Below are 11,769 nucleotides of genomic sequence, written 5' to 3' on the forward strand. Positions count from 1 at the left end.
GGGGGGGGGGGGGGTTCTTTTACCCGCAACCAGCAGATCCTGGATGTAAGGCCGAGAATGGGTTTCTTGTTACCCAATATTTACTTTGAAACTAGTCAAAGCAAAGCTTATATATATATATATAAGTAAAGAATATTGGTGATTGGTGTACGTTTTGGTTTAGCTTTACTATCTTTCTTCTGTGTAATGAACACCCACAGCAGATGTTATGGGTTTCAACTTTAGAGTATCTAAAAACTTTAAATATATAATAATGAATATGTATATACACATAACCTATACATATTACTAGTTTATATGTATTTTCCATCGCCTCTTTTTAGTGCTGCTCTGACTGAAGACCTATTCCTAGCCTGTCTACGTCCAGGAGAGGGTGTTGTAACGGAAGGAATATTTTGGACAAACAAGGTGTGGTGGGGCTCTGGCCGACTGTAGCAGCGCTCGCACGGTGCCCGTCTGCTGGGGGCTCGTTCGGTACGACCCCTTCCAGTCAGGCCCGAATCAGAAGACCTGAAGATGTTATATAATGCACCGCTGCACAGATTACACAGGCTGCGCACAGACAGCGCGTTTGGGCGCGTATTAAACACAGGTTCATGCGTCTCTTCTGCACAAAAGCATCAGAGACATTTATACACACAGAGAGGCCTGCTGCACAAAGCACGCGGAAACGTGCCAGGCTCGAGTATCTGAGCGAGATGTGTGCCTTCCACGAATCCATCGAGCGTCAGGACTGCTGATGTATTAGGATATATAGAAAATAGTTCTTCTCAGAATAAGGGTTTGGACATGGGGTGAAGTCCTAACTTGGGATCTCCTATATTTGCGTGGGTGTAGTAGGCGGGGCCTGAGTGCGCGGAGCTCTCCAAAACAAGAAGCGTGCGCCGACATTAGGCTGGAGGAGAAGCAAGATTCCGGCCACTGCAATGATACCATAGGAGAGGAAAACGAAAATCTTTCACCAGGTAACAGGTCACATCTGAGGGTCGTTTAGTCCGGTAGTCGAGCTTTCCTTACATTTGAAATGCTCACTTTAACTGGAGGTTTGACAGACGCGCTAAATGGCCACAGACTGCCAGGACTAATTCAGACTGCGGTTATTTAAGCGGCGTTAATGAAGCGCCGCGCCCGCAACTCTGTGGTGATTACATGCGTGTTCGGCTGCTGTATTCCTGTCAGAGGTCTAGTGAAGTTAACTGACCTTGAGATTCGCCCCAAATGTTTGTTGTCCCCTCAGTCCGAATGGAGGGGGAGGGGGAGGGGGAGGGGGAGGGGAGGGGGGTTGTTGCCTTCTAGTAAACATGTTATTGCGACCTGTTGAGTTATATGTTGAAACATATTTTGCATCAAGCGTTAAGTTGTGCGGTGATTCATACATACCATGGGTGGTGCTGTAGTGCTACACGTACCATATCAAAACATTTGAGTTAGAACAAGAATACAAAAATCTTTATTTTCCAAAATAGTCAAGTACCAGGAACTGACTTTATTATTTTAGGTTCAGTGTAAAAGGTGAAAAGTTAATCCTGACTTCCCCATGATCAGATGTCTCTGTGGTAGACGGTAGCTCCAGAACAGCTCTTTTCCTTCTTGGTGTTTATGCAGTTTCTCACTAATCTACCTATTCCCTCAGCTGAGCTGCTCTGGGGGGGATCATGGACGTTTTGGTGGAGACCAACAGAATGACCTCTGACCTCCAGAACAAGACAGCTCTACAGAGTCAGGATATGCACACATGGCCTGAGAAGAGCGCACCTGCACACTCGGGTATATATCGTGTCGCAAATTCATGTAGTCTTCCCTGTGGGTAGATAAATCCCTTTAGCCCCTTGCCGATGGTGTCTGCAGATTACACCTCTGTAATATCGATGCTCTGTGTAAGGATTAAGTACAGGCAACTGGACACCTTGTAGATCCTCTCAGATATAGAGTGTCTACTTGGTTATTTGGTTCTGCCTGATATAAATTTACAGTGACCAGACGTATTAAATTAAATATTTCCTATCAAGTATTTGGAAAATACTGAGGGGTTTTATATATTTGTGAGTGTGTGTGTGTGTGTGTGTGTTTTCTCTATTGCATACATTCTTGCTTAGGATTATAGTGTTTAACATCGTGTTCCTGTAGTTTTTCCTCATTAATTGATGATTATTGTCAGATATGAGATTCAGATGTCATATCTGACACACGTCGTCAAATGTGTGTAGCAAGTGGGTCCCAACCCTGTTGAACATGATGCTTCACACCTGTAGTTAAACCATTTGTACACAGCCCTGATTAATTACTTAACCTGAAGAACGATGATACGAAAATGATTATAAGACAAATTCTCCCAATGAGAATTTGGTCAGGCGGTGTGGTTACAGTCAGCATCAGTCACTTTCAATAGTAGTGGAATAAATGTCTTCAGTAACACATAAACTATGTATGAATACACACAAATATAACTTACGTACATTAGTGGAGTACGTGTGCTCTTTCTCTTAGCAGACCCCTGTCTGACAAAAAGGCTCTAGGCACAGGAGTGCACTGCCCAAATAACACTTCACAGTAGACCCGCAGGCTGGACACACACAGAGACAGTGTACAGGCTGAATGAGAGGAAATTCTACAGTTAGACTAATTCATTATGCCCTTATCACATTTCCACTAGCTGCAGGCCTTCTGTACGTTTGAATATTGTTAGCGTGGTAGCGTGCTAAGTTGGCCTAAGATGCAAGCGTTACCACTGACTATGTTATTATCTCCAGTGCACCATGAGTGGGAACAGAGTCGTTGTATGCTAATGGAGTAGCAACACAAATACCCACAAACACACATAGTTGCTGTGTCAGTGAAAGCAGACCAGAGGGGAACCTGATAAAGGTGTGTGAGTGTGTGTGTGTGTGTGTGAGTAAGTAAATCTGTGAGTGTGTGTGTATGTGAGCATATGTGTGAGTGTAAGTAAATCTGTGTGTGTGTGTGTGTGTTTGGCAGGGTGATCAAATAAAAGCCATGTTGACATCCTGAAGCACTGGACGGGTGGCCGTACCCCTGGACTACATATGCAGATCTCAGACAGGCTGATGTTGTTTGGTGAACAGGACATCTTAAGCAGATCTCTCTGCCTTCCTATTGCCTAGCACTGCACTTGCCTTTGAGGTGCCCCCAGTCTGCAACACATGGGGAGTGACCAGAGTTCTCCACTGGGCGCTGTGGCAGGTTAAAGAGGCAGTGTGAGTGGCAGCATTTGTGGTGTGTCCGGGAAGAAAACTACTGGAATAGGAATTGGCTGGACAAGAAAGCAATAAACAGGATGTGAAAAATAACGTTTTGGTGTAGGGAAGTGTGCTCTGTTATCAGCATGTGAATGTGATGGTCAGGTGATGATGGCCACAGAGTTCGTCCAGTTTCAACAGTGCAGCCTTTTTAATGCCATGTGCCATCACTCTAAAAGTGAAAGGTGAGCACCTACTAACCTTAACGCAGCCCTAACTGTCTGCCCTTTCTTTCTTGGTCTTCCTCTTTCTCCGTCTCTGTCCAGGTTGTGCCGTGATGCTGGTGGTGTCTGCTGTCTCTGTGGCGTGTCTCAGTGGCCTGATGCTGGGTTATGAGCTGGGACTGACCTCTGGCACTCTGCTCCAGCTCAGGGAAGCGCTACACTTGTCCTGCCCCCAGCAGGAGCAGGCAGTGGGGGCTCTCCTGCTCGGAGCCTTCCTCCTCTCCGTGGTGGGCGGTGCCATCGTGGACCGGCACGGCCGGCGCTTCTCCATCGTCCTGACGGCGGTGCTGTGCGTCTTTGGGACGCTCTTGAGCGTGTGCGTGCCCTCGTTTTGGCCGCTGGTAGTGGGACGGATGCTCGTCGGCATGGCGACGGCACTCTCAGGCACGGCGTCGTGCCTGTACGTGGCGGAGGTGGCTCCGGCGGCCTGGCGTGGCCGTTGCGTGTGCGCTTACGAGCTGATGGTGGTCCTAGGGGTGCTGTTGGGGTTTGGCCTGAGCTGGGTGTTCGCAGGCGTAGCGGACGGGTGGAGGTTCACCCTGAGTGGTGTGCTGCTCCCCGCGTGTCTGCAGGTGGGCGTCATGCCCCTGTTGCCCCAGAGCCCTCGTTTCCTCCTCGCCCGGCGGAGAGACCAGGAGGCCTGGGCGACCCTCGCGCGTCTACGGGGCACGACCAAGGTCGCAGTGGAGGAGGAGCTACGGACCATACGGGTGGCTCTGGGGGCCGAACGCCAGCAGGGCTTCCTGGATCTTTTCCGTTCCCGTGACAACATGCGGAGGAGGTTGTTCGTAGGGGGGGCCCTGGTGTTCCTGCAGCAGGTGACAGGACAGCCCAACCTGCTGGCATATGCTTCAACTGTGCTCCGCAGTGTGGGTTTCCACAGCAACGAGGCAGCCACGCTGGCCTCCACTGGATTAGGTTTGGTTAAAGTGGGAGGGACCATTCCCGCAATCTTGCTGGTGGACCGGGTCGGTCCCAAAGCTTTCCTGTGTGTGGGGGCTGTTGTAATGACATTGTCGACGGCAACGTTGGGGGCGGTTACCCTGCAGAGCCAAACCCATGTGTCCAGCCTGTGTCAGAATCCCATCCGACTCAACCACACCCCAGTGGGGCGGGGATTTGAGACAGACATACGGACCGACATGTCTCAGGGCTTGTATCATCGTGCTCACGCACAGTTAAAACAGAATTACACTGACTATCTGTTCAACCCTATGCCTTCACAACCTTTTAACAACGCTCAGGCGCACTGGATATTAAACTCCACAGAGGACCGCAATACAGCAGTGTTGAACTCTGAGACACTAGCAGAGGACTCTGGGAAAGACGGATCTGGAGTTGCACTAGAATCGGTCCAAGTGAGTGAGGTGTCGCCTTCTCTAAAATGGATCTCTCTGGTCAGTCTGCTAGTCTATGTGGCGGCATTCTCCTTCAGCCTGGGACCAAGTAAGAGTCACTCCAATAACATTTATGCATTATGGGAACGCATTAGTAAAGCATTATCAAGGCACTAGCCTGTAGTTTTAACACTAGCCTGTAGTTTTAACACAAGCCTGTAGTTTTAACACAGACACTAGCCTGTAGTTTTAACAGAAATCACTGAAGTGCAGGTGTAAGCAGTGTAGCTTCGCCCTTAAATCACATCTTGTAATTCTACTGAAACAGTCATCATGTCAACATGTGATTATTGCGCACAACATTCCCTGCCAGAAAACAACCATCAGGCATCCCAGATTTCATTCCCAGATAAGTCCGCCTTTAGGGCCCCGGACTGTCGTCGGGGTATTCACGACTTCGGTCCTGCTCATCAGTATTCAAGAAGAGAGTAGTAACCACACTAACAGACATACACCAGCAAACAGCCAATATGGGAATGTCTGTTAGTGTGGTTCTGTCTTTAGGTTCCTGCAGCCTGTGTGTTCATGAATGCTTGCGTTTGTTGGGAAATTATTCATGAGTTTAACATGGACTTCAATGCCATGGTGGTGACCTACATATCAGCATATGTTAGCCTGCTTTAATGTCCAGCTCTGATCTGTTACCTCACACTCCTTTATGCTCCCATGCCTGCGTCCTGTACATTTAGGTCAGCTGTGGTGAGTTCATTTAGCACTGGCCCTTTTGCTGAACAACTTGTTTATACTAATCACTTTGTGTTTCAACATTTCATTAATTGCCAGGCAGTAGGAACCGAATGTACACACACAAGACCTAATGCAGTATGTCTTCAATGCAAGTGCGATTTTAGCTGTCGCGGTATCCTCACACTGTGTGTGTGTGTATGTGAACTCTGTTTTGCAGTGGTTTATGTGGTTTTGAGTGAGATCTTTCCCACGGGGATCAGAGGAAAAGCTGTGTCTGTGGTCTCTGCCCTGAACTGGGCCATGAACCTGCTCATTTCAATGACCTTCCTCACACTGACAGGTAAGGTGTGTGAAGGAGCGACGCACCAGCAGACATTCCCAGAGGGATACGGCATGTGACAGGATCAGTGCCAGCCTGTGTCCTTACTGCTACACGATAAACGCATGAAGACTGAGTGAGGGAGGCCTGGTCTAGATAAGATCAAACTGCCCACCAGGAACTTTGTTCATGGTAGTTAATATAATTTTGAGATTAAACTTTTTTAGTCTCTATAGTATAACAAGTGTTGCCTACTGCGTCCAGTGGGGATGTTTTTAGTGCTCATGGCAACTATGACAACCTATGAAGCCTAAAGTCAGAAAAAAGATCCACTTTGGGGGAAAAATAAACAGACAATAAAGCAATAATGATTCCTAAAAACCAAACCAGAGCTGAGTTAGTGTGGCTCTACCGAGCAGGTTTTACTACCGCAGAAAAACACTGACATTACACACCCGACTACAGTCGGTAAATGTTTAACATGCACACGCCTGCTGGTTTTACTGTGGGCAAATTTAAAACAAATCCTGAATGGAACCCCAAACATGACTTCAGACTGCGCTCACTTCAGGAGTGACATGATTAGCCAGCGTTCTCATAAATAATCCCTTGATGTCGACTCAAACATCAAGGGCTGCTGATCTGTGAGCTTGGCTAGACATCATCTAAGTGAGTTAAAATTGTTCCCCATATTAACTTAAACAAATATATTTTTATTTTAATCTACTTAGAATTTTAGAATCTGTCAATAATCTTTATGAGGCAGAAGAGAAACTTGCGTGTAAATCCCTCCAGAGTATCTGAAATCTTTCACTCTTAGCAAAGACCGGCCAGACTTTGCCTGCTAGCCCATTTTTGAGGATAGTCGATATGACGATATAGTGAGCTATATACACTTAACAACTGGCAAGCAAGCAGGTAACCAGGTGTGTGTGTGAGTGTGAGAGGTTTCCCCAGCTGCTCCCAACAGATTAGAATTCCTGTGATTGTATTGCATTGCACCAGTATTGTAATGGTGCTGACTATACACAGCAGAGCGCTAAGTCTCCAAGCATGTCATGACTTAACATGCAGCACTAAGGAGTACAACTCATGCTGTACCATACGTGCTCATGCTGTAAAACTGAATGGCCTTTCTGAGGTCCAGTGAGAGAGAACTCGCTTTACATCCTGCATTACCTGCTATGAAGGGTGTTGCTGTGAAGTTGTTTTGTGCTCACAGAGAGGCTCGGCTTGCCCAGCGTGATTTTCTCGTACGCTGGGATGAGCTTTCTGCTGCTCGTGTTCGTCATCATGTTTGTGCCGGAGACCAGGGGGAGGTCGCTGGAGCAGATCTCCAAAGAGCTCGCCATGACGTGAGAGAGCGCGCTCGCATGCTTTCCAAATCCACACTTGCTTTTAACATATTGAACATTCCCAGTTCCCAATCACCCCTATAGAAATGCATACACCCTGGTATTTCCCACACAGTGAGTGCATTACTGACATTTCTCGTTTTACAGGAACCATCTTGACAGCAAGTTCCTCTGCCACAGATGGATAAAGAAGTCCAAGATGACCTCTCTGCAGGAGGACAAAGCCCTAGCAACGATCTGAAGTCACGCCCTGGGCAAGAGGAGGCGATGTCAGAATGAGCAGATGCTTGATGAGCCGGGATGGAAGGACAGACTGGCTGAGTTAGGAGCGATAGCTTATGTCCTCGCTATGACCATGGTAACCAGGGTTGAGAAATGTCTCTCTTTAAGGTGTTTTTGGTTTCACACACACACACAGTGACACACTGTTTAAAATCCAGCCTTCAAAGTTGGTTTCATTGTCTTAATCTTTTTCAAAACAGGTGTCCTTTCAATACATATACAAAAAAGACCAGAGCTCTAAAGCCTCTATATGTATTTTATGGAAAGTTTTTAAATAATTTTTAGAGATTCATAAGTTTGTTTCAGTAACTACGTATGGTCCTGTATGTTTTTTTGCATTTGGTTTATGGATGTATTGATGTACATCATGACAGCCTACTGTAATCTAAATGCCAGTATGGGGGGGAGAACTGAGAAATGAACCATTGTATCTGTGGAGAGGTTGAACTCCTAGTCCAAGGCAAGTCAGCTGGCTCAGTGGGGATCTGTGGGGCAGGGAGGCTTGGATTTCATGCCTCCAGACCAGTGTGTTCCTGACCCCCTCACCACAGTCTTTGCTTTCAGGCAGCTGCTTTGCCTGCTCGATGCAGGGCTCAGAAACAGGCCAGTGAAGACATACACAGGCTGAAGGCAAAATATGGTGTAGGGGAAGGGTTATTTTATTCAGCCTTTATTATAAAATACAAAACAGGAACATATTACATAAACATGTACACTGGAGTCTGTCTCGCAAACCAGAGTCAAAAAGAATGCAGACCTTAACAGAATGCAGCAGGTAAATATTACATTATATCCTGTTTAAAGTCTCTGGTGTTTGTTTTGTAACCTCTGTCCTCTGACCTCCTCAGTCCCCAGGTGTCTGCTAAAACCCACTTCCTTAAAATGAAACATTTCTGTAAAACTCAATTTCAAAAACTAGTCAGTGCTATCTTCTGATGGGGTTACTTTGGTGTCCATGCACTAAAATGACGTTTGATTAAAATCTGGAGATGCACACTGATGAGGCCTCGACTGAGCTTTACGAAGTGTCTGCTGCTTCATAACAAAAGAGGTCAGAGTTCAAAGGGCATACAAACCCAGGCCTGCTCACTCTCAAGTTGACAGGAGCGCCGACATACAGTACAAGAGTTTAAAGTCTTTGAACACATTCACTCTTAAGGTGCTTCTTCATTTCACACGTGTGTGGATTTTTACACCAGTGTTTTCTGACACTCGAACAGTAGAGGATATATCTGCTCCACAGCTGAAGCAACACTCTGAACATTTGGTCCTAGAGAGAGAGAGAGAGAGAGAGAGGACGAAGAATTCAAACATTACAGGGAGAAGCAAAGCAGACTGCTGTGCCTCATACATTTGAAGCACATGACTGCTTGCTCAGCTGGTAATGTTTGAATGTTTGTCTGCTAGCTGCCGAAACAGCACCCCAGGGGGCGAGTCCAAATATTTATAAGTTATGCGGTTAATGCTGTAATCGGTTTATACCTCGCTAAAGAAAGCCCAATCCTAAGGTATTTTCCATATATTTTAATTAAATCAGTAGGCTTTGGGGAGGTTATTAGTGGGGTAATAAATTGTGTTAAATATTCTTCATGTCCATTATTATTTTGTTAACGTGTGCAGAGGAGATTTCAGAAGCCTGACTCAACTTGAAGGGTTCTTAAACACTGGCCTAGTGAGACCCTAGTGAGACAGTGCGCCGCCCAGGCTAGTGCTGCCTCCACGCTGCCCTTCTCATTTTACCCATGATCGAATAATGCAGTTGAATCAGGTGTGTGAGAGCGAAAAATAAATAACAATAAATAAAATTCACTTAGCTAAGCAGGGCGGAGGAACATGATCTGGAACAAGGGGACCCCCAGTTAAAGGGGTCTGTGTGTCACAGGCTAGGTGCTCACTTGCAGGCGTTACCTGTAACTGTGATACTGCCGGTGGAGAACACCTGCACAGTGCTCCTGAGGGTTTTGATTCTGTATGTAGCCGCAGGGTGAAGCTCAGGCTCATAGCTGAAGAAAGAAGTCAGCAAAAACTTAAATATCAAATAAATAACTGAATAAATTAATACTCAAACCCAAAGTACAAATAAACTAATAAAAGAAATGCTTTGAATCTGCAATTTTTTGTTGACATTTGAGCCAGAGGAGAGACCCCTGCAACTGTTGTGCTCTTTAGCCTACTCGCCAGTAGAGGATGCCATTATCCTTCTTCTAATGTGTATCTCACCAAAATTCACATTCTACACTGTACTGTTATGCTACTTTATAAATATGTACATATGATGCATGATCATCTTGGGCCCGTTTTGGCATACATAAGGTGTTACCTTATATGTGAGTTTATTTGAAATTGACAAATCTGTATGACACACTATTTTGAAAAGCCACTGATTGGTAGAGGTGGTTTGGGAGCAGCCTGATGCGTGTGAACAATATGCAACAGATTTTTCTGTAATCCCTGCTCACATCTCATGACCAAACTCATCAGGTAATTAAACCTTTGTGTGCGTTAGTATGCATGTTATGTATGTTAGTGTTATCCCAATGTGTAGTGTAGTACTTGCACTAAGGGGGTACTGGAATGAGAGCAGGATGAGAAAGACCCCTGCGTTTCAGTAGCAAAATTGTGTCCCACCCCCCGTATTACCTACAAACAAGAAAAAAAAATTTTTTTAAAAAAAGAAAGCTCTCAGGAGTACCTGGCAATGGGACGGTTGTTCTTTGTGAATTCAATGAGACGGATCTGAAAGGGCAGGGAGCAGACAGCTAGGACGTTTACAACCTTAAAGTCTGAAAACCTCACCTGTGTGCGCACAGACAGACACACATATACACACACACACACGGTTTTACACATCAAATGATTAACTGCAATCCTAATACAAAGGTGAACAAGACTACCAAAGTAAAATGTAAACCTTGAATCCAATCTTCTGGAGGCAGCGAGCCAACCTTCGGGCACCAAGCTTAGCCTCATCCTCACTACAGAGGAAAACAGTAATAATTCATCAGTGTGCAGCCTGTTCAGACTACAGTACTGTATGACAGATAGAGCCCTTCCTTTATTTTAAAGACCTTGTTGCTCCAGTGCAAATGATTTTCCCTGATGACCATATGGAAGCAGTAATGCGAGGTTTGCGCAACTTCATCAGAACTTTCTGGAAGGACAAAAAACAAAAGACATATTCAGCACAGCCAAGTTAAGGAGTTCCCTTTATAATGTAGCGGATCATTTCACTCTAGCCTCCCCCACATTTACATACATCCTGCACAACCCACACAAACCCTTCTCTTTAAACTTCGACACCACATGCAAATTGCAGGTTGGCTCCAAACCGCACTAACGTCGGGCACAACTTACTCCCACTTCTGGTTTATAGATGACGTTATTCCCCTCAAGGCCTATAGTGCGAAGGTTTAAATGGCATCGCGTCCTGAAGACAGAAACGACATTCGTAACGATGATATCCAGCGCGACATCGTTACTCGGTTCCATGAGGCTTCTTCGGGCGGGATTCAGGGTTTCAAGATGGTTTACAAACGCATGTCACCTTCAGATGTACCCTTGAAAAACACAAACAGAAAAACACACGGTTTCGTATCTCACACGTTCCGAGGACGCTGCACTTGATGTTGTGATGGGTGCAAGTCGAGCGTGGCCTACCGAGTTACGGTAGCGGCATGCGTGCGGTCCTAATCTCTTCCGTCCGGCAGCCGCGTGGACGCTGCTCCCATCGCAGTGCCCTCCGCGTGTCGTCACGAAAACTTCTCAAAGGTTGCAAAGGAGAGTCTCGGTGTAACATCAGAAAGTAAACCCGACAAAAGTGCAGGTGTTCTGTCTACCTTTTTCAGCATCACCTAGGCAACGCTGGCTAGCCAGGCAAACATTTGACAGGAGAGTCGGACCAATTCGTTCTTACCACAGCGTTACTGGGACGGCTCGTAGCACAGCGTTACTGGGATTTTCGTATCGAGCCATCGCACGCCTACACTGCCAGACCACTATCGGGCATTTTAGTGACAGGACAAGCTATAGAGCGTCACCACAGCTGGCTAGCATTACTAACTATAACATAGACGGCACAACCTGCTTACCCATTATTCTTCCTATATAAAAGTAATGGATTTCTATCTATCTATCTATCTATCTATCTATCTATCTATCTATCTATCTATCTATCTATCTATCTATCTATCCAACGCTAACTAAGCAGAGCGCGATGTTCTTAGCCTGCAAAGCAATTAACGCTAAGAT

The 11,769-nt window shown here is 46.0% G+C and overlaps 2 protein-coding genes across 5 annotated transcripts in view; one reads left to right on the forward strand and one right to left on the reverse strand.

Moving 5' to 3' along the window:
• Positions 1-847: 847 nt before the first annotated feature.
• Positions 848-9,106, forward strand: slc2a12 (solute carrier family 2 member 12). Of its 3 annotated transcripts, none has more exons than XM_027032051.2 (6): positions 848-965; positions 1,634-1,767; positions 3,524-4,927; positions 5,783-5,905; positions 7,107-7,239; positions 7,387-9,106. In XM_027032051.2, the coding sequence occupies exons 2-6, from the start codon at positions 1,656-1,658 to the stop codon at positions 7,478-7,480; spliced, it is 1,866 nt and encodes a 621-aa protein (XP_026887852.2). In that variant the 5' UTR covers positions 848-965; positions 1,634-1,655; the 3' UTR covers positions 7,481-9,106. The 3 variants fall into 3 exon arrangements, with proteins under 3 accessions (XP_026887852.2, XP_026887854.2, XP_026887855.2); XM_027032053.2 differs by lacking the exon at positions 848-965 and adding an exon at positions 2,977-3,442 and having other exon boundaries at positions 1,679-1,767; XM_027032054.2 differs by lacking the exon at positions 848-965 and adding an exon at positions 2,977-3,215 and having other exon boundaries at positions 1,679-1,767.
• The window catches only part of tbpl1 (TBP-like 1), a 3,844-nt gene continuing 232 nt past the window's right edge, over positions 8,158-11,769 (reverse strand). Inside the window, exons 2-8 of one of the 2 annotated variants that reach the window (XM_027032055.2) lie at positions 11,179-11,279; positions 10,876-11,078; positions 10,590-10,672; positions 10,433-10,496; positions 10,214-10,317; positions 9,430-9,524; positions 8,158-8,791 (exon numbers count right to left, since the gene is read on the reverse strand). In XM_027032055.2, the coding sequence (XP_026887856.1) occupies positions 8,712-8,791; positions 9,430-9,524; positions 10,214-10,317; positions 10,433-10,496; positions 10,590-10,672; positions 10,876-11,010 (561 nt within the window). In that variant the 5' untranslated portion in view covers positions 11,011-11,078; positions 11,179-11,279 and the 3' untranslated portion in view covers positions 8,158-8,711. Of the gene's footprint in view, positions 8,792-9,429; positions 9,525-10,213; positions 10,318-10,432; positions 10,497-10,589; positions 10,673-10,875; positions 11,079-11,178; positions 11,283-11,769 lie in introns of both variants that reach the window. The other variant, XM_027032056.2, reaches the window with a different exon arrangement.

The sequence above is a fragment of the Electrophorus electricus genome, chromosome 24 (genome assembly GCF_013358815.1).
Source record: "Electrophorus electricus isolate fEleEle1 chromosome 24, fEleEle1.pri, whole genome shotgun sequence".
Classification (NCBI taxonomy): Eukaryota; Metazoa; Chordata; class Actinopteri; order Gymnotiformes; family Gymnotidae; genus Electrophorus; species Electrophorus electricus.

Bases quoted from the DNA above. Each gene is read 5' to 3' on its own strand.
- slc2a12 (XM_027032051.2), top strand. From the start codon at position 1,656: ATGGACGTTTTGGTGGAGACCAACAGAATGACCTCTGACCTCCAGAAC. The intron at 5,906-7,106 runs GTAAGGTGTGTG...TTGTGCTCACAG, and splicing joins GACCTTCCTCACACTGACAG to AGAGGCTCGGCTTGCCCAGC. The intron at 7,240-7,386 runs GTGAGAGAGCGC...CTCGTTTTACAG, and splicing joins TCCAAAGAGCTCGCCATGAC to GAACCATCTTGACAGCAAGT.